General features: G+C 45.1%; 1 protein-coding gene across 1 annotated transcript in view; it reads left to right on the top strand.

Moving 5' to 3' along the window:
* LOC311129049 (exocyst complex component 4-like) overlaps positions 1-25,560 on the top strand; it is a 181,299-nt gene that overhangs the window by 79,725 nt on the left and 76,014 nt on the right. Inside the window, exon 10 of the mRNA XM_084161309.1 lies at positions 4,316-4,412. Within this exon, the coding sequence (XP_084017435.1) occupies positions 4,316-4,412 (97 nt within the window). The remainder of the gene's footprint in view (positions 1-4,315; positions 4,413-25,560) is intronic.

Raw genomic sequence — 25,560 nt, 5'->3', positions numbered from 1 at the left:
TATGTCACTGACTGGCTTGATTGCATGTGGGCTGCGGAGTGTGTGGAGGGTGCCGTGGGAGGGGGATGGAGGCTGTCGAGGCGGTGTATATCTGTGGAGGTGTGTGTGCGTGGAGGTGTGTATGTTAGAGGCAAGTGCACCATGGCGTTGATACGATGTTGAAGTGTGTGTGTGTGTCTTGAGTGTGTGTGAATTTGTTTTCTCTCCAGGTGTCTGTCTGTATGTGGATGTATTGGGTGCAGTGACTGTAGATGTGTAAGGTCTAGTGGTGGGAGGGGTATTGGAGGGATTGGCCTGTACAATGTGGTGCAAGTGATATAGTGGTGGGAGGGGTATTGGAGGGATTGGCCTGTATAATGTGGTGCTAGTGATATAGTTCTTCATTACCACCCTCATCTGCTCTCCCACAGGGTCTGGACACACCCTTCTGGATAATCCTGGATCAGCCTCTACCACTGGGGATAGACACACACACACACAGACACAGACACAGACACACACACACACACTCAGACTGGATGTTCTCTGTTGTTTATATGAGTTGCCAGTAGTCTCTAACCTCTGACCAGCTATCAGAGCCATCCTGTTCTGTCCAGACGACTCTGAAAAGAAACACCATGAATATTAACACTCCTAATAAAATATTGATGTGGGCCATGCCCAGTTGGCAGCCACACCTGGGACTCTAAGGACCATTGGGGTCACTCCGTGCCTCTTTTGTCTGACACTGATGCAGATGTTTAGAGCAGGAAATTAAATGCCACCATAATCAGAAAGTACATACGTTGTTGCATATTTAGGCCGGCATTCTGATAGAAACCATACTTCGGTGTTGGCAAACAATATTAGATCCTCTGACTGTGATATTCGGAAGAGTTATCATGTGTGCGTACATGTTAGAAAGTTCATGATTACGGAACAGAAGTTGACTTTCTTTCTTTCTCTCTTTCTGTCTCTCTTGTGGTGTGCCTGGTGTGAGTACGCAGCAGCAGCTTTGTCTTGGGGGCGTATTTGAGTCTTAATTGAATTACAGAAAAGTATGGATGAAGCGATGAAGAGAGATACAGTGAGGGAAAAAAGTATTTGATCCCCTGCTGATTATGTACGTTTGCCCACTGACAAAGAAATGATCAGTCTATAATTGTAATGGTAGGTTTATTTGAACAGTGAGAGACAAAATAACAACAAAAAAATCCAGAAAAACGCATGTCAAAAATGTTATAACTTTATTTGCATTTTAATGAGGGAAATAAGTATTTGACCCCCTGCTGATTATGTACGTTTGCCCACTGACAAAGAAATGATCAGTCTATAATTTTAATGGTAGGTTTATTTGAACAGTGAGAGACAAAATAACAACAAAAAAATCCAGAAAAACGCATGTCAAAAATGTTATAAATTGATTTGCATTTTAATGAGGGAAATAAGTATTTGACCCCCTCTCAATCAGAAAGATTTCTGGCTCCCTGGTGTCTTTTATACAGGTAACGAGCTGAGATTAGGAGCACACTCTTAAAGGGAGTGCTCCTAATCTCAGTTTGTTACCTGTATAAAAGACACCTGTCCACAGAAGCAATCAATCAATCAGATTCCAAACTCTCCCCCATGGCCAAGACCAAAGAGCTCTCCAAGTATGTCAGGGACAAGATTGTAGACCTACACAAGGCTGGAATGGGCTACAAGACCATCGCCAAGCAGCTTGGTGATAAGGTGACAACAGTTGGTGCGATTATTCGCAAATGGAAGAAACACAAAAGAACTGTCAATCTCCCTCGGCCTGGGGCTCCATGGATCTTGTCAATGATCTCAAGGCAGCTGGGACCATAGTCACCAAGAAAACAATTGGTAACACACTAAGCCGTGAAGGACTGAAATCCTGCAGCGCCCGCAAGGTCCCCCTGCTCAAGAAAGCACATATACAGGCCCGTCTGAAGTTTGCCAATGAACATCTGAATGATTCAGAGGAGAACTGGGTGAAAGTGTTGTGGTCAGATGAGACCAAAATGGAGCTCTTTGGCATCAACTTAACTCGCCGTGTTTGGAGGAGGAGGAATGCTGCCTATGACCCCAAGAACACCATCCCCACCGTTAAACATGGAGGTGGAAACATTATGCTTTGGGGGTGTTTTTCTGCTAAGGGGACAGGACAACTTCACCGCATCAAAGGGACGATGGACGGCGCCATGTACCGTCAAATCTTGGGTGAGAACCTCCTTCCTCAGCCAGGGCATTGAAAATGGGTCGTGGATGGGTATTCCAGCATGACAATGACCCAAAACACACGGCCAAGGCAACAAAGGAGTGGCTCAAGAAGAAGCACATTAAGGTCCTGGAGTGGCCTGTCCAGTCTCCAGACCTTAATCCCATAGAAAATCTGTGGAGGGAGCTGAAGGTTCGAGTTGCCAAACGTCAGGCTCGAAACCTTAATGACTTGGAGAAGATCTGCAAAGAGGAGTGGGACAAAATCCCTCCTGAGATGTGTGCAAACCTGGTGGCCAACAACAAGAAACGTCTGACCTCTGTGATTACCAACAAGGGTTTTGCCACCAAGTACTAAGTCATGTTTTGCAGAGGGGTCAAATACTTATTTCCCTCATTAAAATGCAAATCAATTGATAACATTTTTGACATGTGTTTTTCTGGATTTTTTTTGTTGTTATTCTGTCTCTCACTGTTCAAATAAACCTACCATTAAAATTATAGACTGATCATGTCTTTGTCAGTGGGCAAACGTACATAATCAGCAGGGGATCAAATACTTTTCCCCTCACTGTATCAAGGGAGAGAGAGAGAGAGAGAAAGAAAGGGAGATAATTGGAATCTGGGCACTCTTTCCACTTTCCACTTACAAGAAGCCGTTCCAATGCAAATTAATTTTCATGGAAACAGCAGAGAAAATGTCGTCTAAAAGCTTTTGAATGGAATGAAAGCATCTCTTGTCTCTGTAATGAGAATAGGGGATGGATGGATGGGGAATGAGAGAGGAGTTGTCTCCATGCTTTACAATAGAGCGGGTTTCATTACAACTATCAGAGAGAGTCAGGAGGCTGAGGGAACAATGTTGGGATGTACATTTGAATGCAGGGTTATGCAGGTAAAGCTGACTGGCGACATTATGCAGGTAAAGCTGACTGGAGACTGCCTTTCACACCATCAGTAGGCGTTGTCTGTTATAATATAGGCTCAGAGGGCCAGTGTAGATTGAAATACCAATGAAACTGATATCACAGTCCATGGTAACACACATACACCACACAGGCATGCACGCAACGCGCACACACGCACACACACACACGCACACACACACACACGCACACACACACACAAACTCCCAGACCCAAGCTTCGGCCCTATATCAGGATTACATCAGCCCATGTAATTTATCTCTGTAGTGTGCAACACAACACAACACCACACCATGTACAGTGTTAATGCTAAAGCACATACCAGTTCAAAGCAATGGGAGAAACTCAGAATGCTATCTTCTAAAATCCACTATTAGCCAGTAGCCTCTAGACTCCAAGCCACTGAGCTGCGATGGACAGATAAAACACTGTCAAGCCAAAGCCGAAAAAACAATTGACAACCCTCTCCAGTGGTTAAAAGGCGATGTGTGAAATTTTAATGAATAACAGTGTCACTGTGGGGGAGGGGGGAGAAACGCCACTGTGGATCCTCACCTCTCCGTTATTTATATTCATCGATCCACCGTGGCCTGCATGGGCTTCGTTTTCTTATCGACAACGGTTCGCAATTCCTTCTATGTCAATTATATTGATTACTTCAGGTTGACAGGACGTAACGAGGAACTGTGGTGCACTTGATGCTTGATCGGCCCCCTCTCTCGCCCACCCTCTCTTGCCCACCATCTCACGCCACCCCCGGTCTGAGTGCGTTACACACCAATGATTTTCTGATTAACCCTGTTAGCCGAGGGGTTTACACGCGCACCAGCGCAGGGGCATGGATGTGGGAGTCTGTGGGGAGGGTCCAGTGAGTGTCTGAGTCCGGCTGTGCTGACTGCTGATAGGATGATCTTAATAATGGAAGATGGTGGCTTTATTATTTGCCTGGTAACCCAAAACGGGGCCTGTAGAAACAGTGTATTTTAGCAACATGTGGCGACCATTTTGAATTGATTTGAACTGGGTCTAATATACTCTCAACGGGATGCTTTGGGTGAATCTGACGATTGATGGCGTCTGTGTTGACCTTGATGGAGGACTGTGTTTACTCACCATACTAAAGGACTGTGTTACTCCTTCTGTCTCTTTCTTAGTCTCAATCTCTCTCTTTTTCCCTCCTCTCATTCCAGGTGGTGCGGACGATAACCTGATCGAGGGAGGAGAGATGAAGTTTGTGTGTAAACCTGGAGCCAGGAACATCACAGTGATCTTCCAGCCTCTCCTCAGGTAGGGCTTACTAACCACACACACACACACACACACAAACACACGCACACACACACACACACACACACACACACACACACACTAATATGTGGCCATGGTCAATATGCACTGAAGGGCACTATATGGGAGACAATGGCCTTCCATCATACCACTCACAGGGATCCAAGACAGATCTTCCCTACGACAGCGACTACTTCCCTACACTGTTCATTCATGTTGATTCATTTTGATGTCATTTTCCCTAAAAGCCTTTAGTTTAGTCCAATCCACATTACATTTTCCCTTTCAATGTCTTATGAGATCATTGGTCTGGTCCACTATGTATAGTCAATGGGAGGGGACATCCGTGATCCAAACCATGGGCAGCACTCAAAGACTGGAGCATGACTCTATACCAGTAAAATGTCTACAAATTAGATGATATCCATTACATCCTTTTAGTAATCCACCCATTGATTATACTCTACCCTTTCATAGATGGATAGTCCATCCTCCCCCAAACCCCCACAATAAGACAGATGATAGCCTACATTTTGAGTGTGCTTCCTCTCTGATATTTACGGTTTTTTAAATGGTTATAACCCAAATGATAGGCCTACAGTTGGTAGAGCATGGCATTTGCAACGCCAGGGTTGTGGGTTCGATTCCCATGGGGGGCCAGTATGAAAATGTATGCACTCACTAACTGTAAGTCGCTCTGGATGAGAGTGTCTGCTAAATGACTAAAATGTAAAATGTAAATGTACATTAAGGTACGTCTTATAAAGGATTTATAAAGGGGTTTATGGTTGTTGCAGTAATGTACTGTAAACTCACGGTACCACTTTAAATTAAGGTACGTCTTATAAAGGATTTATAAAGGGGTTTAAGGTTGTTGCAGTAATGTACTGTAAACTCACGGTACCACTTTAAATTAAGGTACGTCTTATAAAGGATTTATAAAGGGGTTTACGGTTGTTGCAGTAATGCACTGTAAACTCACGGTACCACTTTAAATTAAGGTACGTCTTATAAAGGATTTATAAAGGGGTTTACGGTTGTTACAGTAATGTACTGTAAACTCACGGTACCACTTTAAATTAAGGTACGTCTTATAAAGGATTTATAAAGGGGTTTACGGTTGTTGCAGTAATGTACTGTAAACTCACGGTACCACTTTAAATTAAGGTACGTCTTATAAAGGATTTATAAAGGGGTTTACGGTTGTTGCAGTAATGTACTGTAAACTCACGGTACCACTTTAAATTAAGGTACGTCTTATAAAGGATTTATAAAGGGGTTTACGGTTGTTGCAGTAATGTAATGTAAACTCACGGTACCACTTTAAATTAAGGTACGTCTTATAAAGGATTTCTAAAAGGGTTTACGGTTGTTGCAGTAATGTACTGTAAACTCACGGTACCACTTTAAATTAAGGTACGTCTTATAAAGGATTTCTAAAGGGGTTTACGGTTGTTGCAGTAATGTACTGTAAACTCACGGTACCACTTTAAATTAAGGTACGTCTTATAAAGGATTTCTAAAGGGGTTTACGGTTGTTGCAGTAATGTACTGTAAACTCACGGTACCACTTTAAATGAAGGTACGTCTTATAAAGGATTTCTAAAGGGGTTTACGGTTGTTGCAGTAATGTACTGTAAACTCACGGTACCACTTTAAATTAAGGTATGTCTTATAAAGGATTTCTAAAGGGGTTTACGGTTGTTGCAGTAATGTACTGTAAACTTACGGTACCACTTTAAATTAAGGTATGTGTGTGCGCTTATGTTCTTTTTTATATGTCTGTAAGTTTGTGTGTGTGTGTGTGTGTGTCCCATTGTTGAACACAGATGTTCTGGCCTCGTACAGAAGTGAATTACACCCTGTCTCATTGAGACAGACGGGCTGGGTAGGGACTGGGTACGGATGGACAGACCGACCTCTTGTCTGACCAAGGGTGGGGTTGTGGCTGGATAGGGACTGGGTATAGGACTGGGTATAGGGACTGGGAATAGGGGCTGGGTATAGGGGCTGGGTATAGGGCAGGGTATAGGGTTGGGTATAGGGGCTGGGTATAGGACTGGGTATAGGACTGGGTATAGGGCTGGGTATAGGGGCTGGGTATAGGGGCTGGGTATAGGGCAGGGTATAGGGTTGGGTATAGGGCTGGGTATAGGACTGGGTATAGGGATGGGTATAGGACTGGGTATAGGGCTGGGTATAGGGTTGGGTATAGGGCTGGGTATAGGACTGGGTATAGGGATGGGTATAGGACTGGGTATAGGGATGGGTATAGGACTGGGTATAGGGGCTGGGTATAGGGGCTGGGTATAGGACTGGGTATAGGGGCTGGGTATAGGGGCTGGGTATAGGACTGGGTATAGGGATGGGTATAGGACTGGGTATAGGGATGGGTATAGGACTGGGTATAGGGGCTGGGTATAGGGGCTGGGTATAGGACTAGGTATAGGGGCTGGGTATAGGACTGGGTATAGGGATGGGTATAGGACTGGGTAGAGATACTTAACAGTGAGTGGCTGCTGCCTTTCCCTTGTTGTCAGTAATGGTTCAGATTAATCCCACGTTCTGTGCATGAGCGTGTGCATGTCTCTCTCTCTCTCTCTCTCTCTCTCGCTCTCGCTCTCGCTCTCGCTCTCTCTCTCTCTCTCTCTCTCTCACTTGCTCTCTCTGTCTCACTTGCTCTCTCTCTCTCTCTCTCTCTCTCTCTCTCTCTCTCTCTCTCTCTCTCTCTCTCTCTCTCTCTCTCTCTCTCTCTCTCTCTCTCTCTCTCTCTCTCCCTGTGTGTGTGTGTGTGTGCCCCTCTGGGCTGGCAGTGCCAATAGAGCTGTGTCACTACTCACTGGCAGATGGTTTACTAATGTCTTTGTAGAGACCTAGCCCTGGCACCTTTGATAGAAGCCACTTTAATACCCACTGATACAGTTTATGGCTGTTTTTTAATAGCAACTCCCACAACAGGTGAGTGAGTAATACTGTTTAGGAAATCAATGGAGTGTGTTTTTTTTTTGGGGGGGGGGGTGTAGTGTGTGGAATAGAGATCTTCACGGATCCTCTCTGTGTCACTCGCTCACAGTACGGCCCCTCCCCTGCCTGCTAGAGCGGCACCTCTCTCCCTCCGGTTAATAAAGTAGCTTAAAAACATACTTTTCTGCTGTTTCCCTCACTCGGATTGGACCGGATCTAGATCCGTCCAGATTTATACGGAATGGGTCTAGTTGTCCTCGGGTCCATTCAGAACAGGTGTCTACATAATGTATATTTATTTATGCAAATCGGGTCCGGGTGGAAAAGCCCCAGGTCCATTTAGTGAAGACCTCTAGTGTGTCTGTGTGTGTGTGTGTGTGTTGATCGATACTGTAGCTTAGGTGTCATTTGTGGTTGATACCAGGGCTGTTCATTGTAAAGGAGTGACTGGAGAATTGGCTGTGTGAATTGATTCTGAAGTACCATAGTATATGTCCAGGCCTCTGTGACTACGATATGTGTATGGAACACTGTTATATGGATCAATACACTGTATAGCTCTCTTTTTTCCATTCACTAGTGTACACTAGCAAAATACAGTGAGGGAAAAAAGTATTTGATCCCCTGCTGATTTTGTACGTTTGCCCACTGACAAAGAAATGATCAGTCTATAATTTTTATGGTAGGTTTATTTGAACAGTGAGAGACAGAATAACAACAAAAAAATCCAGAAAAACGCATGTCAAAAATGTTATAAATTGATTTGCATTTTAATGAGGGAAATAAGTATTTGACCCACTCTCAATCAGAAAGATTTCTGGCTCCCAGGTGTCTTTTATACAGGTAACGAGCTGAGATTAGGAGCACACTCTTAAAGGGAGTGCTCCTAATCTCAGTTTGTAACCTGTATAAAAGACACCTGTCCACAGAAGCAATCAATCAATCAGATTCCAAACTCTCCACCATGGCCAAGACCAAAGAGCTCTCCAAGGATGCAGGGACAAGATTGTAGACCTACACAAGGCTGGAATGGGCTACAAGACCATCACCAAGCAGCTTGGTGAGAAGGTGACAACAGTTGGTGCGATTATTCGCAAATGGAAGAAGCACAAAATAACTGTCAATCTCCCTCGGCCTGGGGCTCCATGGATCTTGTCAATGATCTCAAGGCAGCTGGGACCATAGTCACCAAGAAAACAATTGGTAACACACTAAGCCGTGAAGGACTGAAATCCTGCAGCGCCCGCAAGGTCCCCCTGCTCAAGAAAGCACATATACAGGCCCGTCTGAAGTTTGCCAATGAACATCTGAATGATTCAGAGGAGAACTGGGTGAAAGTGTTGTGGTCAGATGAGACCAAAATCAAGCTCTTTCGCATCAACTCAACTCGCCGTGTTTGGAGGAGGAGGAATGCTGCCTATGACCCCAAGAACACCATCCCCACCGTCAAACATGGAGGTGGAAACATTATGCTTTGGGGGTGTTTTTCTGCTAAGGGGACAGGACAACTTCACCGCATCAAAGGGACGATGGACGGGGCCATGTACCGTCAAATCTTGGGTGAGAACCTCCTTCCCTCAGCCAGGGCATTGAAAATTGGTCGTGGATGGGTATTCCAGCATGACAATGACCCAAAACACACAGCCAAGGCAACAAAGGAGTGGCTCAAGAAGAAGCACATTAAGGTCCTGGAGTGGCCTAGCCAGTCTCCAGACCTTAATCGCATAGAAAATCTGTGGAGGGAGCTGAAGGTTCGAGTTGCCAAACGTCAGCCTCGAAACCTTAATGACTTGGAGAAGATCTGCAAAGAGGAGTGGGACAAAATCCCTCCTGAGATGTGTGCAAACCTGGTGGCCAACAACAAGAAACGTCTGACCTCTGTGATTGCCAACAAGGGTTTTGCCACCAAGTACTAAGTCATGTTTTGCAGAGGGGTCAAATACTTATTTCCCTCATTAAAAAGCAAATACATTTATAACATTTTTGACATGCGTTTCTCTGGATGTTTTTGTTGTTATTCTGTCTCTCACTGTTCAAATAAACCTACCATTAAAATTATAGACAGATCATGTCTTTGTCAGTGGGCAAACGTACAAAATCAGCAGGAGATCAAATACTTTTTTCCCTCACTGTATATGGACTCCTCTTCCTATCTACTGTGTATTGGGGCAGGGGGAGAGAGAAAATGTTTTTCTAAGTATCAGTTCTCAGCAGAAGGATCGATGGGGAAGTTTTATAAAGGGCTGTGTGTTTTCATTGTGTGTCATTTAATGGGAGGTGTTTGGACCTCCATAGTAAACGGCTGTGTGTGAGCTGCAGAACATCGATCAGGCTGAAAGAGGAGCTGGACTGCAGCAGCAGTATGTGTGTGTGTGTGTGTGTGTGTGTGTGCGTGTGTGTGTGCGTTGGAGGGTGTGTGTGTGTGTGCGTTGGAGAGTAGGCATGGTTGTTTTGTTTGTCCTGTGCCAACATGCAGGCAATTCTTCCAGACACACACACCAAGAGTGCAGCGTCAAGGGGAGTTGGTGCAGGTAGGAGGTAATTTAGTTTGACTTATGGGGGTTTCCTGCTGACATTTGAGTGGTATTTAAACCCTGTGCCCTGACTGGCATTGGCATTTTGAAAAGGGACGACTCGGCGCCCGCTCCCTAATCTCTCCCTCTCCACCATCCTTTATGCCCGCGGATGATGAGCCCTGGCACTGGTGTGTGTGTGTGTGTGTGTGTGTCTGTCTGTCTGTGTGTCCTGTGTTTGAGCAGCTGCCCGTCTTCAGTGGATAAGGGTTGGTTGTAGGGCTGCTGTGTAAATGTGAAGGTGACAGATGCTCTTCTTTCATGAGATTAGAGCAGTGTACAGGAATTATCACTGAGGCACCGTTGTCACGGAGGCACCGTTGTCACGGAGGCACCGTTGTCACGGAGGCATCGTTGTCACGGAGGCACCGTTGTCACTGAGGGATCATAGAGGGCAGCAGCTACAGTACCTACCTACCTGAGACAGGGCCGTCATTACAGCTAAACATAGGGTATGGCAAAGTTACTTTTTTATCAAATTGAAGCTCATTATTTTACTGCATTTCTACACAATTAAAAAAATGCCATTTGGAAAACAGCAAAAACAAACTAAATTGACTCCAGCCAGTATCACCTTGGCTGCTGTAGCTTCATTCAGTCGATAGGGGACTTAACGTTCTACAAACACATTATACAGCAATTAGCTGCGACACACTAGCTCAGCACCGGGATTACATCTCTAGTTTAGTTTCATGTCAAGTCAAACTGCAGTTACCTAACCATGCTTTCTACTACAGCCATCTTCCACCTCTGCACTGTTTTGAGAGAAACAGTAGTTCACCTTAAGGAATGTTTTGGTGACCTTAGAAACTCACCGTGACACAGGTGGCCAGGGGGGAATTGGCTGTGTACTCTGTACTGTAGGTATTTTTGGATGGGTCATGATAACAAGGTCAGTTACTGTACACTTCAATCAGCTTCACTCCCTAGTCCTTAAGATATGACATGACAAGCTACCTCACCCAATGAATGGCTGGGCTGTTTGGAATGAAGTCCTCATGTTGTGACTGTAGGCCCTCAGGTGGGTTCAAATCTCATATAACCGTGTTTGAGAATAAGAGGGAGTGTCAGGGGAAAGCCTAGAGGTAGAAGACCTACTAGATTGAACTGTGTCCTCTGTCAGGAATAACTGGTCAGTTAGTTGTTCACTCACTTACACTGTCACTCACCCTCAGCCCTGGGATAGACAGCTCATTCTGCTGCCACAACAACAACAACAACAGGTAGAAGAGACCAAAGAGAGGGAAGAGGGAGGAGAAGAGACTAGGAGAGAGACAGTAACAGAGGGAGGAGAAGAGACTAGGAGAGAGACAGTAACAGAGGGAGGAGAAGAGACTAGGAGAGAGACAGTAACAGAGGGAGGAGAAGAGACTAGGAGAGAGACAGTAACAGAGGGAGGAGAAGAGACTAGGAGAGAGACAGTAACAGAGGGAGGAGAAGAGACTAGGAGAGAGACAGTAACAGAGGGAGGAGAAGAGACTAGGAGAGAGACAGTAACAGAGGGAGGAGAAGAGACTAGGAGAGAGACAGTAACAGAGGGAGGAGAAGAGACTAGGAGAGAGACAGTAACAGAGGGAGGAGAAGAGACTAGGAGAGAGACAGTAACAGAGGGAGGAGAAGAGACTAGGAGAGAGACAGTAACAGAGGGAGGAGAAGAGACTAGGAGAGAGACAGTAACAGAGGGAGGAGAAGAGACTAGGAGAGAGACAGTAACAGAGGGAGGAGAAGAGACTAGGAGAGAGACAGTAACAGAGGGAGGAGAAGAGACTAGGAGAGAGACAGTAACAGAGGGAGGAGAAGAGACTAGGAGAGAGACAGTAACAGAGGGAGGAGAAGAGACTAGGAGAGAGACAGTAACAGAGGGAGGAGAAGAGACTAGGAGAGAGACAGTAACAGAGGGAGGAGAAGAGACTAGGAGAGAGACAGTAACAGAGGGAGGAGAAGAGACTAGGAGAGAGACAGTAACAGAGGGAGGAGAAGAGACTAGGAGAGAGACAGTAACAGAGGGAGGAGAAGAGACTAGGAGAGAGACAGTAACAGAGGGAGGAGAAGAGACTAGGAGAGAGACAGTAACAGAGGGAGGAGAAGAGACTAGGAGAGAGACAGTAACAGAGGGAGGAGAAGAGACTAGGAGAGAGACAGTAACAGAGGGAGGAGAAGAGACTAGGAGAGAGACAGTAACAGAGGGAGGAGAAGAGACTAGGAGAGAGACAGTAACAGAGGGAGGAGAAGAGACTAGGAGAGAGACAGTAACAGAGGGAGGAGAAGAGACTAGGAGAGAGACAGTAACAGAGGGAGGAGAAGAGACTAGGAGAGAGACAGTAACAGAGGGAGGAGAAGAGACTAGGAGAGAGACAGTAACAGAGGGAAGAGGTACAGCAGCTACTTCAGCAGGGAGAACAAAAGAGATGAATAGAGGGTAAAGAAGAGAGATGAATAGAGGGGAAAGAAGAGAGATGAATAGAGGGGAAAGAAGAGAGAGATGAATAGAGGGGAAAGAAGAGAGAGATGAATAGAGGGGAAAGAAGAGAGAGATGAATAGAGGGGAAAGGAGAAAGAGATGAATAGAGGGGAAAGAAAAGAGATGAATAGAGGGGAAAGTAGAGAGATGAATAGAGGGGAAAGTAGAGAGATGAATAGAGGGGAAAGAAGAGAGATGAATAGAGGGGAAAGAAGAGAGAGATGAATATAGGGGAAAGAAGAGAGAGATGAGGTGATAGAGAGACAGTGGGCAGACACTGAGGTATGCTGGTAGTGAGGAAGGGGAGGAGGGGTACGGAGGAAGGTCTATGAAAGATGGGGCCGGTGGCCCCCCTACTGATGTGCCTGGATGTGTAGAAGTCTTGTGTCATGGACATTTACTCTCTCTCATTACCAGCCCTGTTACACACATTATGTTGGAGGCTAAAATAACTTTCTGGAATGCTCTTTAGTCTCAGTTGAATAGATCCGAGTCACACAGTGTACTATTCTCTCCAGTGACCATCTATTCAATTCAATTTCAACTTTGTCCCTACAGGGACATTCATTGTGCAGCAAGGGGTACACAACACACAATCAATGTACAGTATACATGTGTACTGAGACGTGTGTGGCCTTGCTTTTACTTGTCAGATCATGTTAGATCAGGACTTACTCCAAGGAAGGGAGAAGGCAAGGATGAAAGTATCAAAACAGTGTGTGCATCCCAAAAGGCACCCTATTCCCTATAAAGTGCACCCTATGGACCCTGGTCAAAAGTAGTGCACTACATAGGGAACGGGTGCCATTTGAGCCGCATCCAGGTCCAGTGAATCCGGAGTCTGACTGTTATGCTACCAGGCTTGTTTTTTGTTTTAGTTCAATTATTCTCTGTCAGTTTGTTTCTGAACTCTGCTCTGTTTGTCCACTCAACGTTTCTACCATATTGTAGAATTCTCCATCTGTCTTGTGTAGAGCGCTGCACCTCCAAAAATATGCTATTTTAATCTAGCCTTGTGTCATAGTGTACAGACAGAGTGTATTAAAATTCAGCGTTGGTCTTTAGCCCAGTAAGTCACAGGCTTTTTTTCTTTAGAAGCTGGATGAATTCACCTTGTTTTCATCCATCCCATAATTGTGACAAACCCCGTTCCCGACCAACCGGCAGTCCTACAGACCCAATAATCACCTGAACAATAGTCGCTTTGAGGTTCTGTTTTGTTGGAGTGCTCGGAAGCTCAGCAGTCAATCTCTTCTGAAGTCTGTTTCTAAAGTCCCTAAGGTTGAACCCTGGTTTGGGTCACATGGGGAGCAGTCGCTTGAGCAGATTAGTGTGTGCCATTGTGCCAACAGAACGCACACACACACACACACAACCACACACACACACACACACACACAACCACACACACACACAACCACACACACACACACACACCCCTTTGAAGCATGGCCAGGTGACTGGGTCAGGATTACACAGATGTTCACACTGAAACTCTTCTGCTCCGCCCCCGTCTCTGATTGGGTGTATTTGAATGGGATTTAATTAAGCGTGGTGTGTGTGTGTGTTTGATTGGCACTGTGTGATCCGCTTTGTGTGTGTGTGTGTGTGTGTTTATTCTCCTGTGTGTCTCACTTTGTCTGCGGATCCAGTGAGTCAGTTTTAATCACAGGGAGAATAAGATGAGAATTGAATTAGGCCTAATGTCTTCTAAACCCAGCTTGTTGCTATGAGGATACTAAAGAAACCCATCAAATGTATTCTGCTCAATGAAAGTTGGAACTAGCTTCTTACCAAGATTATTATAGAGCCCCACTAGGAATGAATGGAAGAGGCCAATTCACATAGAAATAGATAAATACAATGTTTCACTTTGTTTCTCCTCCCCCTACCTACCTACCTACCTACCTACCTACCTACCTACCTACCTACCTACCTACCTACCTACCTACCTACCTACCTACCTTACCCTGTATACCTGGGCTGTAGCCCTACACACACACACACACACACACACACACACACACACACTGATTTTTGATTCCCATCCAAAATCCTATTTTCCCTAAATCTAAACCTAACCTTAACCCCTAACCCTAAAACTATACCTACATCTAACCATAACCCCTAACCTTAATTTTAACCCTAAACCTAACCCCCAAGCCTAAAATAGCATGTGGGGACCGGCAAAATGTCCCCACTTGTCCGAATGTTCCTTGTTTTACTATCCTTGTGAGGACTTCTGGTACCCACAAGGATAGTTAAACAAAAACACACATAAAATTCCCCTCTAAGCAACTAAGGTTATTCAGTACCTTAATGCAGCATTAAACAACGAGCCAATAGCGATGACATCCTAATAACTATGTGTTATATGTGTCACCAATAGCAGAGACAGTATAATAAGACCTCAACCATATCAGATAGGCCTCGTCTGCCCTCTCATAACAACACTCATCATCATTTCCCCTGACCTCTAACCTCTCTCCTTGACTGCTCCCTACCCCAGTCAGCAGGCTAACGCAACACTCCCCATTAATAACACAGACAGAGGGAGGAAGGGAGAGAGGGAGGAAGAGTGAGAGAGAAGATGTAGATAAAAGAGGTAGAAGAGGAGGGAGAGAGAGTGAAATAAGAGGGGTACAGTGAAAGAAGATAGAGAGAGAGACTGATGAGAGTCTGCACCAAATGAGAGTCTGCACCAAATGCCAGCTGCCTATAGATTGGGGATGGGGATATCTAGACGCTGCCCATAGAGGGACTGTAATATCTCTATGGTAGTGACACCTAGGCCTCTCTCGTCCTCGCTAGTCTTCCAGAGTGAGGGAGGGGGGGAGGGAGGGAGAGAGGGGGGAGAGAGAGAGAGAGGGAGGGAGAGAGGGGGGACGGAGGGAGAGAGAGAGAGAGGAGGGGGGAGGGAGGGGGAGAGAGAGGGGGGGGAGAGGAGAGAGAGAGAGAGAGAGAGGAGGGGGGGAGAGAGAGAGAGAGAGAGGAGGGGGGAGGGAGGGAGAGAGAGGGGGAGGGAGGAGAGAGAGAGAGGGGGGAGGGAGGGAGAGAGAGAGGGGGGGAGGGAGGGAGGGAGAGAGAGAGAGAGAGGGAGGGAGGGGGGAGAGCAGGGAGGGAGAGAGAGAGGGGGGGAGGGAGGGAGAGAGAGAGGGGGGAGGGAGGGAGAGAGAGGGGGGGGGGGAGAGGAGGGAGGGAGGGAGAGAGAGGGGGGGGGAGAGAGAGAGAGGGGGGAGGGAGGGGGGGAGAGGAGGGAGGGAGGGGAGGGAGAGAGGGGGGGGGGGGGGGGGGGGGGGGGGGGGGGGGGGGGGGGGGGGGGGGAGGGAGGGGTCCTTACCTGTAAGTATGTTATTATACTGTACAAGGAGTTGGGTTGATAAATCCTAAAAAGCAGCAGCAACTTGGACACCTCAGGGGGCCTTTCCAGAGGGAAAGATGGCAGGAAGACTCTAGTCAGGCACCTTGTTAGTATTATAACACAAGTCCTTTTTATGTATGTGAGTCTCAATACTGTCAACCTCTTTTCTTTTGTCATCCTCAGTGCCTTTTCTGAAAGGAAAGTTGAGGTGAAAGTTATGGTGGCAGCCACATTGACATTTTATTGATTTCTTCTGCCTCAGTTATTCAGGTGAATGTGTCTAGTCCCCTCATCTCCTAGAGAGAAACAGAGAGAGCTACAGTGCATTAGTGACTGCCACCATTTTGGCTCTGCTCAGGGTTTCCTCTCACTCTCCACACACTCAGATGCCTGCTTTCTAGTTCTTGGGTTGGAGGTGGTCCACTCAGGGTTTCAGTGTGTGTACTTTTCTCTCTAACCTTCAGATGTACGCTTATTTGTTTTGCCGTTTTTTCTCTCTTTGTGTGCTTATCAAAAGTGAGTTTATTCTTAGGTTGTCCCTCAGTTCCGCCCTCTCTCCTTCTCTCTCTCACTCCCTCTTTTTCTCCTCCTCCTGCTCTCCCTTCGCTGCACTCCCCTTTTCTCCTTCGCTCCAAAATGGCCCTCAGTTGGCATTGAGCTGCCACTCCCGGTTACTGCCGCATGAGTCGGCGCTGGGAAACCACATCACAGCAGCCTTTGATTGTGCTGACCTTTCCAGGTCGACGAGCCGATGCCTGATAATAACATTGTTTGATTGGTGGAGTGGAGATGTAATTGATTGATCCGCTCGCCATGTCTGGGGTCAAGGACTACAGAAGAAGAGCGAGGGAAGCAGAGGTGGGCGTGGATCCTGTGGGACAGTCTCTCCCTCCTTCTCCCCTTCTCCTTCCTCCCTCTCTCTCTGTGTCCTCTGGGTAGAGGACGATGGAGGGAGGAGGATAGAAATGTGGCATTTAAAAAATATATACTTTGCACCAGAAACAGTCAATATGGTAATACCTTAAGTTAACTGTAACCCCTTATACCTATGTAACTACGCAGTATTAACTGTAACCCCTATACCTATGTAACTACACAGTATTAACTGTAACCCCTATACCTATGTAACTACACAGAATTAAGTATAGCTGTAGTTACATAGGCAACTGAAGGTAACTATATTCTTTATAGTTATACAAGCTTCTACGAAGAGGGCATCTTTTAAACCAGTCATGATTTAAGTTAACAAACACAACAGGCTCATTATAATGTTAGACATCAGCGAGAGGTGATTGTTAATGATCCTAATTGGTCGTTGCAATAAAATAATCCATCTCTTCCCTGCCTGATGGTAGTTAATTAAGGTCCGATCCAGATAGATAGTCTCCACTAACAGTTCTCTTTAATCCTAGAGCAGCTAAACAGCAACCAGAGACAAACGGGAGCCAAATAGAAATCAAAGTGTGTAATTGGCTATTATTGAGTTGGATAAAGGCATGTTTGTTTGTGATGGATAATTCTAACAACAACAAAGTGGATATGAATATGGGTCTGTTTTGTGACGGAAGACTTTTGATCACTTAACCAACAATTCCTACACATTGTTAGAGCATAACAAAAGAGGAAGTATGTACACACACACACACACTTTTCTAAGTGAGGTGCTGCTGACTAAAGCAAAGGAGTATGAACTTTGGAGAAGGAATGAAAGTCACACCCTGATGAAGGCACTAAAGCTGAAATGTTGGTGAAGAGAAATAAATCAAATAAATTACGCTGCAATGAAGAATAGAGAGGTAACTTGCTGTTCTGCAATGAAGAATAGAGAGGTAACTTCCTGTTCTGCAATGAAGAATAGAGAGGTAACTTCCTGTTCTGCAATGAAGAGTAGAGAGGTAACTTCCTGTTCTGCAATGAAGAATAGAGAGGTAACTTCCTGTTCTGCAATGAAGAGTAGAGAGGTAACTTCCTGTTCTGCAATGAAGAGTAGAGAGGTAACTTTTAGTTATTCTCCGGAGGTGGTGTCAGGGGTTAGAGTAATAGGCCATATAAACAAATTAATGTGACTTTTTTTTTTCTCTCTCCAGGTTTGTCTTTGAAATCCGAGATAATTCAATTCCTCTCAATTACAATGTTAGGTAAATTCCAATAATTATATTTAATATTATCTCAAACAATTCCACAAATGGTGTCAGGGGTTAGAGTATTTCCTCAGTCTGATCATGTCCAGACAGCCTAGCTATACTGTAAATATAGAAATATACGTTTAAATTATTTAAAACAAATCCTGCAGTCAAGTTTTTATACTAAATTCATTAATTCCATTAACTTGCAATTTAATTTAATTCCAAAGATTACATGCTTTTACGATTCCAATTTGATTCCAATTCAAACAGTCCAAACAGCCTAATTCTAATTCAATTCCAAAACTTGAAGATTATTGAAATTCAAATTGAATTCAACATAAATTCTCAATTTCATGAGTGATTTCAAGAATTTAATTGGAATTGACCACAGCCTTGTGTGTGTGTGTGTGTGTGTGTGTGTGTGTGTGGTTCTGTAGACTGCTACACACACCCCACACACCCTAGTAATGGAGCCCTGTTAGAAAGCACCCCAGTCAGTGAATTACATGGCGGAGGATGGAAGATATGTTCTATGTAGCTCTTAGTCATACTGTTGCTACTGCTTCAATTTCCCCACCAATTGTGTTAACCACCGTTGATTTAAATAGGCTTGATTTAAGCCTATTTTGAGACAAGGTTTGCGTCCAAAATGGCACCCTATTCCCTGCACTATATAGCGCACTATTACTATTTTCTACCTTGTAGAATAATAGTGAAGACATCAAACCTATGAAATAACACATATGGAGTCATGTAGTAACCAAAAAAGTGTTAAACAAATCACAATATATTTTATATTTGAGATTCTTCAAAGTAGCCACCCTTTGCTTTGATGACAGCTTTGCACACTCTTGGCATTCTCTCAACCAGCTTCATGAGGTAGTCACCTGGAATGCATTTCAATTAACAGGTGTGCCTTGTTAAAAGTTAATTTGTGGAATTTCTTTCCTTCTTAATGCGTTTGACACAATCAGTTGTGTTGTGACAAGGTAGGTGTGGTATACAGAAGATAGCCCTATTTGGTAAAAGACCAAGTCCATATTATGGCAAGAACAGCTCAAAAAAGCAAAGAGAAACGACAGTCCATCATTACTTTAAAACATGAAGATCAGTCAATAGGGGACATTTCAAGAACTTTGAAAGTTTCTTCAAGTGCAGTCGCAAAAACCATCAAGCGCTATGATGAAATTGGCTCTCATGAGGACCATCACAGGAAAGGAAGACCCAGAGTTACCTCTGCTGCAGAGGATAAGTTCATTCGAGTTACCAGCCTCAGAAATTGCAGCCCAAATAAATGCTTCACATAGTTCAAGTAACATACACATCTCAACATCATCTGTTCAGAGGAGACTGCGTGAATCAGGCCTTCATGGTCGAATTGCTGCAAATAAATCACTACTACAGGACACCAATAAGAAGAAGAGACTTGCTTGGGCCAAGAAACACGAGCAATGGACATTAGACCGGTGGAAATCTGTCCTTTGGTCTGATGAGTCCAAATTTGAAATGTTTGGTTCCAACCGCCGTGTCTTTGTGAGACGCAGAGTAGGTGAACGGATGATCTCCGCATGTGTGGTTCCCACCGTGAAGCATGGAGGAGGAGGTGTGATGGTGTGGGCGTGCTTTGCTGGGTGCACTGTCTGTGATTTATTTAGAATTCAAGGCACACTTAACCAGCATGGTTACCACAGCATTCTACAGTGATACGCCATCCCATCTGGTTTGGGCCTAGTGGGACTATCATTTGTTTTTCAACAGGACAATGACCCAACACACCTCCAGGCTGTGTAAGGGCTATTTGACCAAGAAGGAGAGTGTTGGAGTGCTGCATCAGATGACCTGGCCTCCACAATCACCCGACCTCAACCCAATTAAGATGGTTTGGGATGAGTTGGACCGCAGAGTGAAGGAAAAGCAGCCAACAAGTGCTCAGCATATGTGGGAAGTCCTTCAAGACTGTTGGAAAAGCATTCCAGGTGAAGCTGGTTGAGAGAATGTGCAAAGCTGTCATCAAGGCAACGGGTGGCTACTTTAAAGAATCTAAAATATATTGTGATTTGTTTAACACTTTTTTGATTACTACATGATTCCATATGTGTTATTTAATATGTTTGATATCTTCACTATTATTCTACAATGTAGAAAATAGTAAAAATAAAGATAACCCTTGAATGAGTAGGTGTGTCCAATCTTTTGACTGGTACTGTACATTCACTAAGTGAGTAAAATTTGATACTTACAGTATGTACAGTGGGGAAAAAAGTATTTAGTCAGCCACCAATTGTGCAAGTTCTCCCACTTAAAAAGATGAGAGAGGCCTGTAATCTTCATCATAGGTACATGTCAACTATGACAGACAAATTGAGATTTTTTTTCTCCAGAAAATCACATTGTAGGATTTTTTATGAATTTATTTGCAAATTATGGTGGAAAATAAGTATTTGGTCACCTACAAACAAGCAAGATTTCTGGCTCTCACAGACCTGTAACTTCTTCTTTAAGAGGCTCCTCTGTCCTCCACTCGTTACCTGTATTAATGGCACCTGTTTGAACTTGTTATCAGTATAAAAGACACCTGTCCACAACCTCAAACAGTCACACTCCAAACTCCACTATGGCCAAGACCAAAGAGCTGTCAAAGGACACCAGAAACAAAATTGTAGACCTGCACCAGACTGGGAAGACTGAATCTGCAATAGGTAAGCAGCTTGGTTTGAAGAAATCAACTGTGGGAGCAATTATTAGGAAATGGAAGACATACAAGACCACTGATAATCTCCCTAGATCTGGGGCTCCACGCAAGATCTCACCCCGTGGGGTCAAAATTATCACAAGAACGGTGAGCAAAAATCCCAGAACCACACGGGGGGACCTAGTGAATGACCTGCAGAGAGCTGGGACCAAAGTAACAAAGCCTACCATCAGTAACACACTACGCCGCCAGGGACTCAAATCCTGCAGTGCCAGACGTGTCCCCCTGCTTAAGCCAGTACATGTCCAGGCCCGTCTGAAGTTTGCTAGAGTGCATTTGGATGATCCAGAAGAGGATTGGGAGAATGTCATATGGTCAGATGAAACCAAAATATAACTTTTTGGTAAAAACTCAACTCGTCGTGTTTGGAGCACAAAGAATGCTGAGTTGCATCCAAAGAACACCATACCTACTGTGAAGCATGGGGGTGGAAACATCATGCTTTGGGGCTGTTTTTCTGCAAAGGGACCAGGACGACTGATCCGTGTAAAGAAAAGAATGAATGGGGCCATGTATCGTGAGATTTTGAGTGAAAACCTCCTTCCATCAGCAAGGGCATTGAAGATGAAACGTGGCTGGGTCTTTCAGCATGACAATGATCCCAAACACACCGCCCGGGCAACGAAGGAGTGGCTTCGTAAGAAGCATTTCAAGGTCCTGGAGTGGCCTAGCCAGTCTCCAGATCTCAACCCCATAGAAAATCTTTGGAGGGAGTTGAAAGTCCGTGTTGCCCAGCGACAGCCCCAAAACATCACTGCTCTAGAGGAGATCTGCATGGAGGAATGGGCCAAAATACCAGCAACAGTGTGTGAAAACCTTGTGAAGACTTACAGAAAATGTTTGACCTGTGTCATTGCCAACAAAGGGTATATAACAAAGTATTGAGAAACTTTTGTTATTGACCAAATACTTATTTTCCACCATAATTTGCAAATAAATTCATTAACAATCCTACAATGTGATTTTCTGGATTTTTTTTCCCTCATTTTGTCTGTCATAGTTGACGTGTACCTATGATGAAAATTACAGGCGTCTCTCATCTTTTTAAGTGGGAGAACTTGCACAATTGGTGGCTGACTAAATACTTTTTTCCCCCACTGTACATACAGGTAGTTACTTTCATGTAGCTCAATGCCGTGTTCCTCTGCTGGCTACGGGCTTCTCTGGTTGAACCAATAAAATAGTATTTTGTATCAAGGTTGGTTTACTTCCTGCAGTAGTGTTTTTTTGGAATACACTTGGCCTTGTGACATGGGGTTGGAGACAGGGGTTCTTAGTGAGAAGATGCTGTCTTTTTTTAACAAGCCTCATCTCTCTTTCTGTCCTTCCTCTATCCTCCCTCTGTCCCTCTCCCCTCCCCTTTGTAGCTCTTCTGTCTGATTAAAGCCCAGTCATGTTGCAGCAGTGGCCTTCCTGTTCTGATTTGCAGACAGTGGAAAACCCAAGCTGGCAGTTTGTGATTGAGTCAGAACAAAGAGCCCTCCCCTCCTCAGACTTCTTTGTCTAATATCCCTTGGCTTGTGGAACTTTTTCAAAGTCCAGATGTCTGAAGCAGTGTGTTTCGGCAGAAAGCTGAATAGCGAAGCTCAGACACATTCACAAAAACCCTCCAGCCTCCCTCTCCAAACTGACTACCCCTGAAGGTAATATCCTAACGGAATAGAACGAGAGAAAGAAAGAGAGAGGGAAGAAGAAAAAAAAGGTGAAAATCCATTATGTTTGATGTTGCTGTCTCACCAGTCAAAAACCAGAGAAATGACATTAGCCGTCTTGTAATGTGATTTCACTAATGTGTGAATAGATTTCTAATGGATTTCAGTCACATTAGAGCTAGGATTTATCTCCTGTATTTATTCCCTCCTGGTTTCAAATGCAATTTGTAGTACAATGCATCGTTTCTCGACTCATTCTCACTTTCTCACCCTGCTTCGGGCTGCTGTGAGGGTGTAGGATGTGATGTGGAGGCAGCGGAGGAGGGGAAGGGGGGTCCAGACATAGACAAAGATACAATGGCTGATATTTCTGGCACACAGACACTTTTGACATATTTATACAGTATTGGATTCAGAGATCCCTGGTGGTGTTTTTTGCAAGAGAGTTCAGCGGTTGTACTGTATGGGTGAGTGTGTGTTCTGATACAGAGACTAGCTATTCCGAGATCCTAGGTGTACCCACGTCTGGTCTGATCCTAGGTGTACCCACGTCTGGTCTGATCCTAGGTGTACCCACGTCTGGTCTGATCCTAGGTGTACCCACGTCTGGTCTGATCCTAGGTGTACCCACGTCTGGTCTGATCCTAGGTGTACCCACGTCTGGTCTGAGCCTAGGTGTACCCACGTCTGGTCTGATCCTAGGTGTACCCACGTCTGGTCTGAGCCTAGGTGTACCCACGTCTGGTCTGATCCTAGGTGTACCCACGTCTGGTCTGATCCTAGGTGTACCCACGTCTGGTCTGATCCTAGGTGTACCCACGTCTGGTCTGATCCTAGGTGTACCCACGTCTGGTCTGATCCTAGGTGTACCCACGTCTGGTCTGATCCTAGGTGTACCCACGTCTGGTCTGATCCTAGGTGTACCCACGTCTGGTCTGAGCCTAGGTGTACCCACGTCTGGTCTGATCCTAGGTGTACCCAGGTCTTAGGCATAATCGTAATTGTTTCTGGGACTCTTTCTCTCTCCAACGCTGTCATTAAACAGCCTTGTCTCTACTAGTCTTTCTCTATCACCATCTCTCTCTCTCTCTCTCTCTCTCTCTCTCTCTCTCTCTCTCTCTCTCTCTCTTCTCTCTCTCTCTGTGTGTCTCTCTCTCTCTCTCTCTTTGTGTCTCTCTCTGTGTCTCTCCATTGCATTTTACAGACAAATGTTATTTACGCCTGTCATAATAGTGGGGGTGGTATTCATAAAGCGTCAGGTATTTAACTCATGTCTGATTAGGGCTGTTGTGTTCCTGATTAGCTTGTCTGTCTACGTGCTCCCAACGACATTCCTTCAAATTGTCCCAAATCAGCCGACGAGGCACGCTCCACCCCGAGCACACACCCCACACCCACCCACCCACACACACAGACATACAGACACACACACATACACACACACACACACAGACATACAGACACACACACCAGCCCCATCTAAAGACAGGAGAGAGAGGGAAGGAACACATTATGCAAATGAGAGGTGTCAAGTGCAAATTAGATTGGAACTTTGTGAAACAGCATATTGAATATCGCAACCAGCTCCCTTGTCAACTGCACCGAAACAGTTGCGTGGCTTAATGAGAAAATTCCAAAGTGGCTCTTGGAAGTGTCTTTGACGCTGGAGAATAGAGTGGCATCTTTCTTTAATACTGACCTGTTGGGTGTCATTGATATATGAATGGGGATCAGCCATATTCTAGCAAAACAATGCAGTTATTCAACCAAAGCCTATATCCAAGAGAGTGTTGTGATGAAATGACTTGTCTTTTAATGTGGCCATGCTTCTCTCAGAACTCTTTCACTATTCAAAACCAAAATAAACAAATTTACTTTAGAATCAAAGTTTATTGAATACTTTAGTTTTTCCCTGGGAAAACCCATGTGCTGCTTTTGTTTATATAAACATCCAAACACCACCCTCACCAAACACCACCCTCACCCAACGACACCCTCACCAAACACTACCATCACCCAACGACACCCTCACCCAACAACACCCTCACCCAACAACACCCTCACCCAACGACACCCTCACCAAACAACAACTTCACAGACTGAGACAGGCCACCCAAGCAGCATAGATCTGTTGCAATGCCATGGTCACGTGGAGGTTGCTGCAGTGTTGTCCCAGCGTCCTCTTAAGGTTACTATGACTCTGCCTGCCAATGACCTAAACACACTGTAATCTCTATGGAAGGGTCTGCCCTGGTTTACCCTCATCTCTTTCTTAACGCACCACTGCTCCCTCTCTTCCACTCGTTTACCCCCATCCTCCCCTCAGGTGAGGACGTCATTCTCTCCTTTCCTCACTCCTTTCTTTCCTCCCCCCATTGCCCTTCTCCTCCGCTCACTCAGAAATCAGAAGGCTTAATGACAGCAGGCATGTCCATTCAATTTACCCCAACTAACCTCCCTAAACAGTGCAGGCACAACCACACACGTGTGTGTGCACACACTGCGCAAAAAAAACACACGCACACTGCGCAAAAAGAACACACACACACACACTGTCACTTCTCAGCAGACGAACACAAGGAAAAGGTCAGATCTCAAGGTTGTCTGTTCCTTCCCCCTCAGGGCATCATCAGGTAGCTGCAACACAAACACACAGCGACCGACAGACAGACAGACAGACAGACAGACATACAGCTGTGTACGGGATATGAAGAGATCTATAAATAATTTAACCCCCACATCATATTCACATCCGACAGTACTGCATACAATAGCCCGTATGATATGGTAATGGCTCTGTGTGTGTGTGGTGTGTCTCTGCCTTCTGAAGGATAGCCATTCCATTACAACCTGTGTTCTGTATTGTGATGTGTAGGGTAATATCCTTGCTGTAGATATGACAGCCACAAGCACACGGGGTGACACCCGCTGCTGAAATTGCATCTCGTCGTCCGTACACAGCTGCCCCCAAATATAGAGCCATGTCATTTTATTTGATTGATCCGTTTCAGCAAGGCGTCACTATGGAGAAAAGGAACGGGGTGGAGGGACACGGGTCTGTGGGGACGGGGTGGGATAATAGGTAGCTTTTCATCCTCCTCAGGAGGTTAACAAAATGTTCAATCATCCTCCTTTTTTATTTTCCTCTCTCTTCCTTTTCTCACCCTTCCCCACCCCTCTTTCGTTCTTCCCTCCTTCCCTGCTAGTCTTTGTCAGGGGGGTCTTCCCTCGCTCTACCATCCAGCCTTTCTTTATGGCA

Source organism: Coregonus lavaretus (genome assembly GCF_964263955.1).
Source record: "Coregonus lavaretus genome assembly, chromosome: 5".
Lineage (NCBI taxonomy): Eukaryota > Metazoa > Chordata > Actinopteri > Salmoniformes > Salmonidae > Coregonus > Coregonus lavaretus.
Note: the sequence above shows the minus strand (reverse complement) of the source record. Positions and strands in the feature narration are given on the sequence as shown.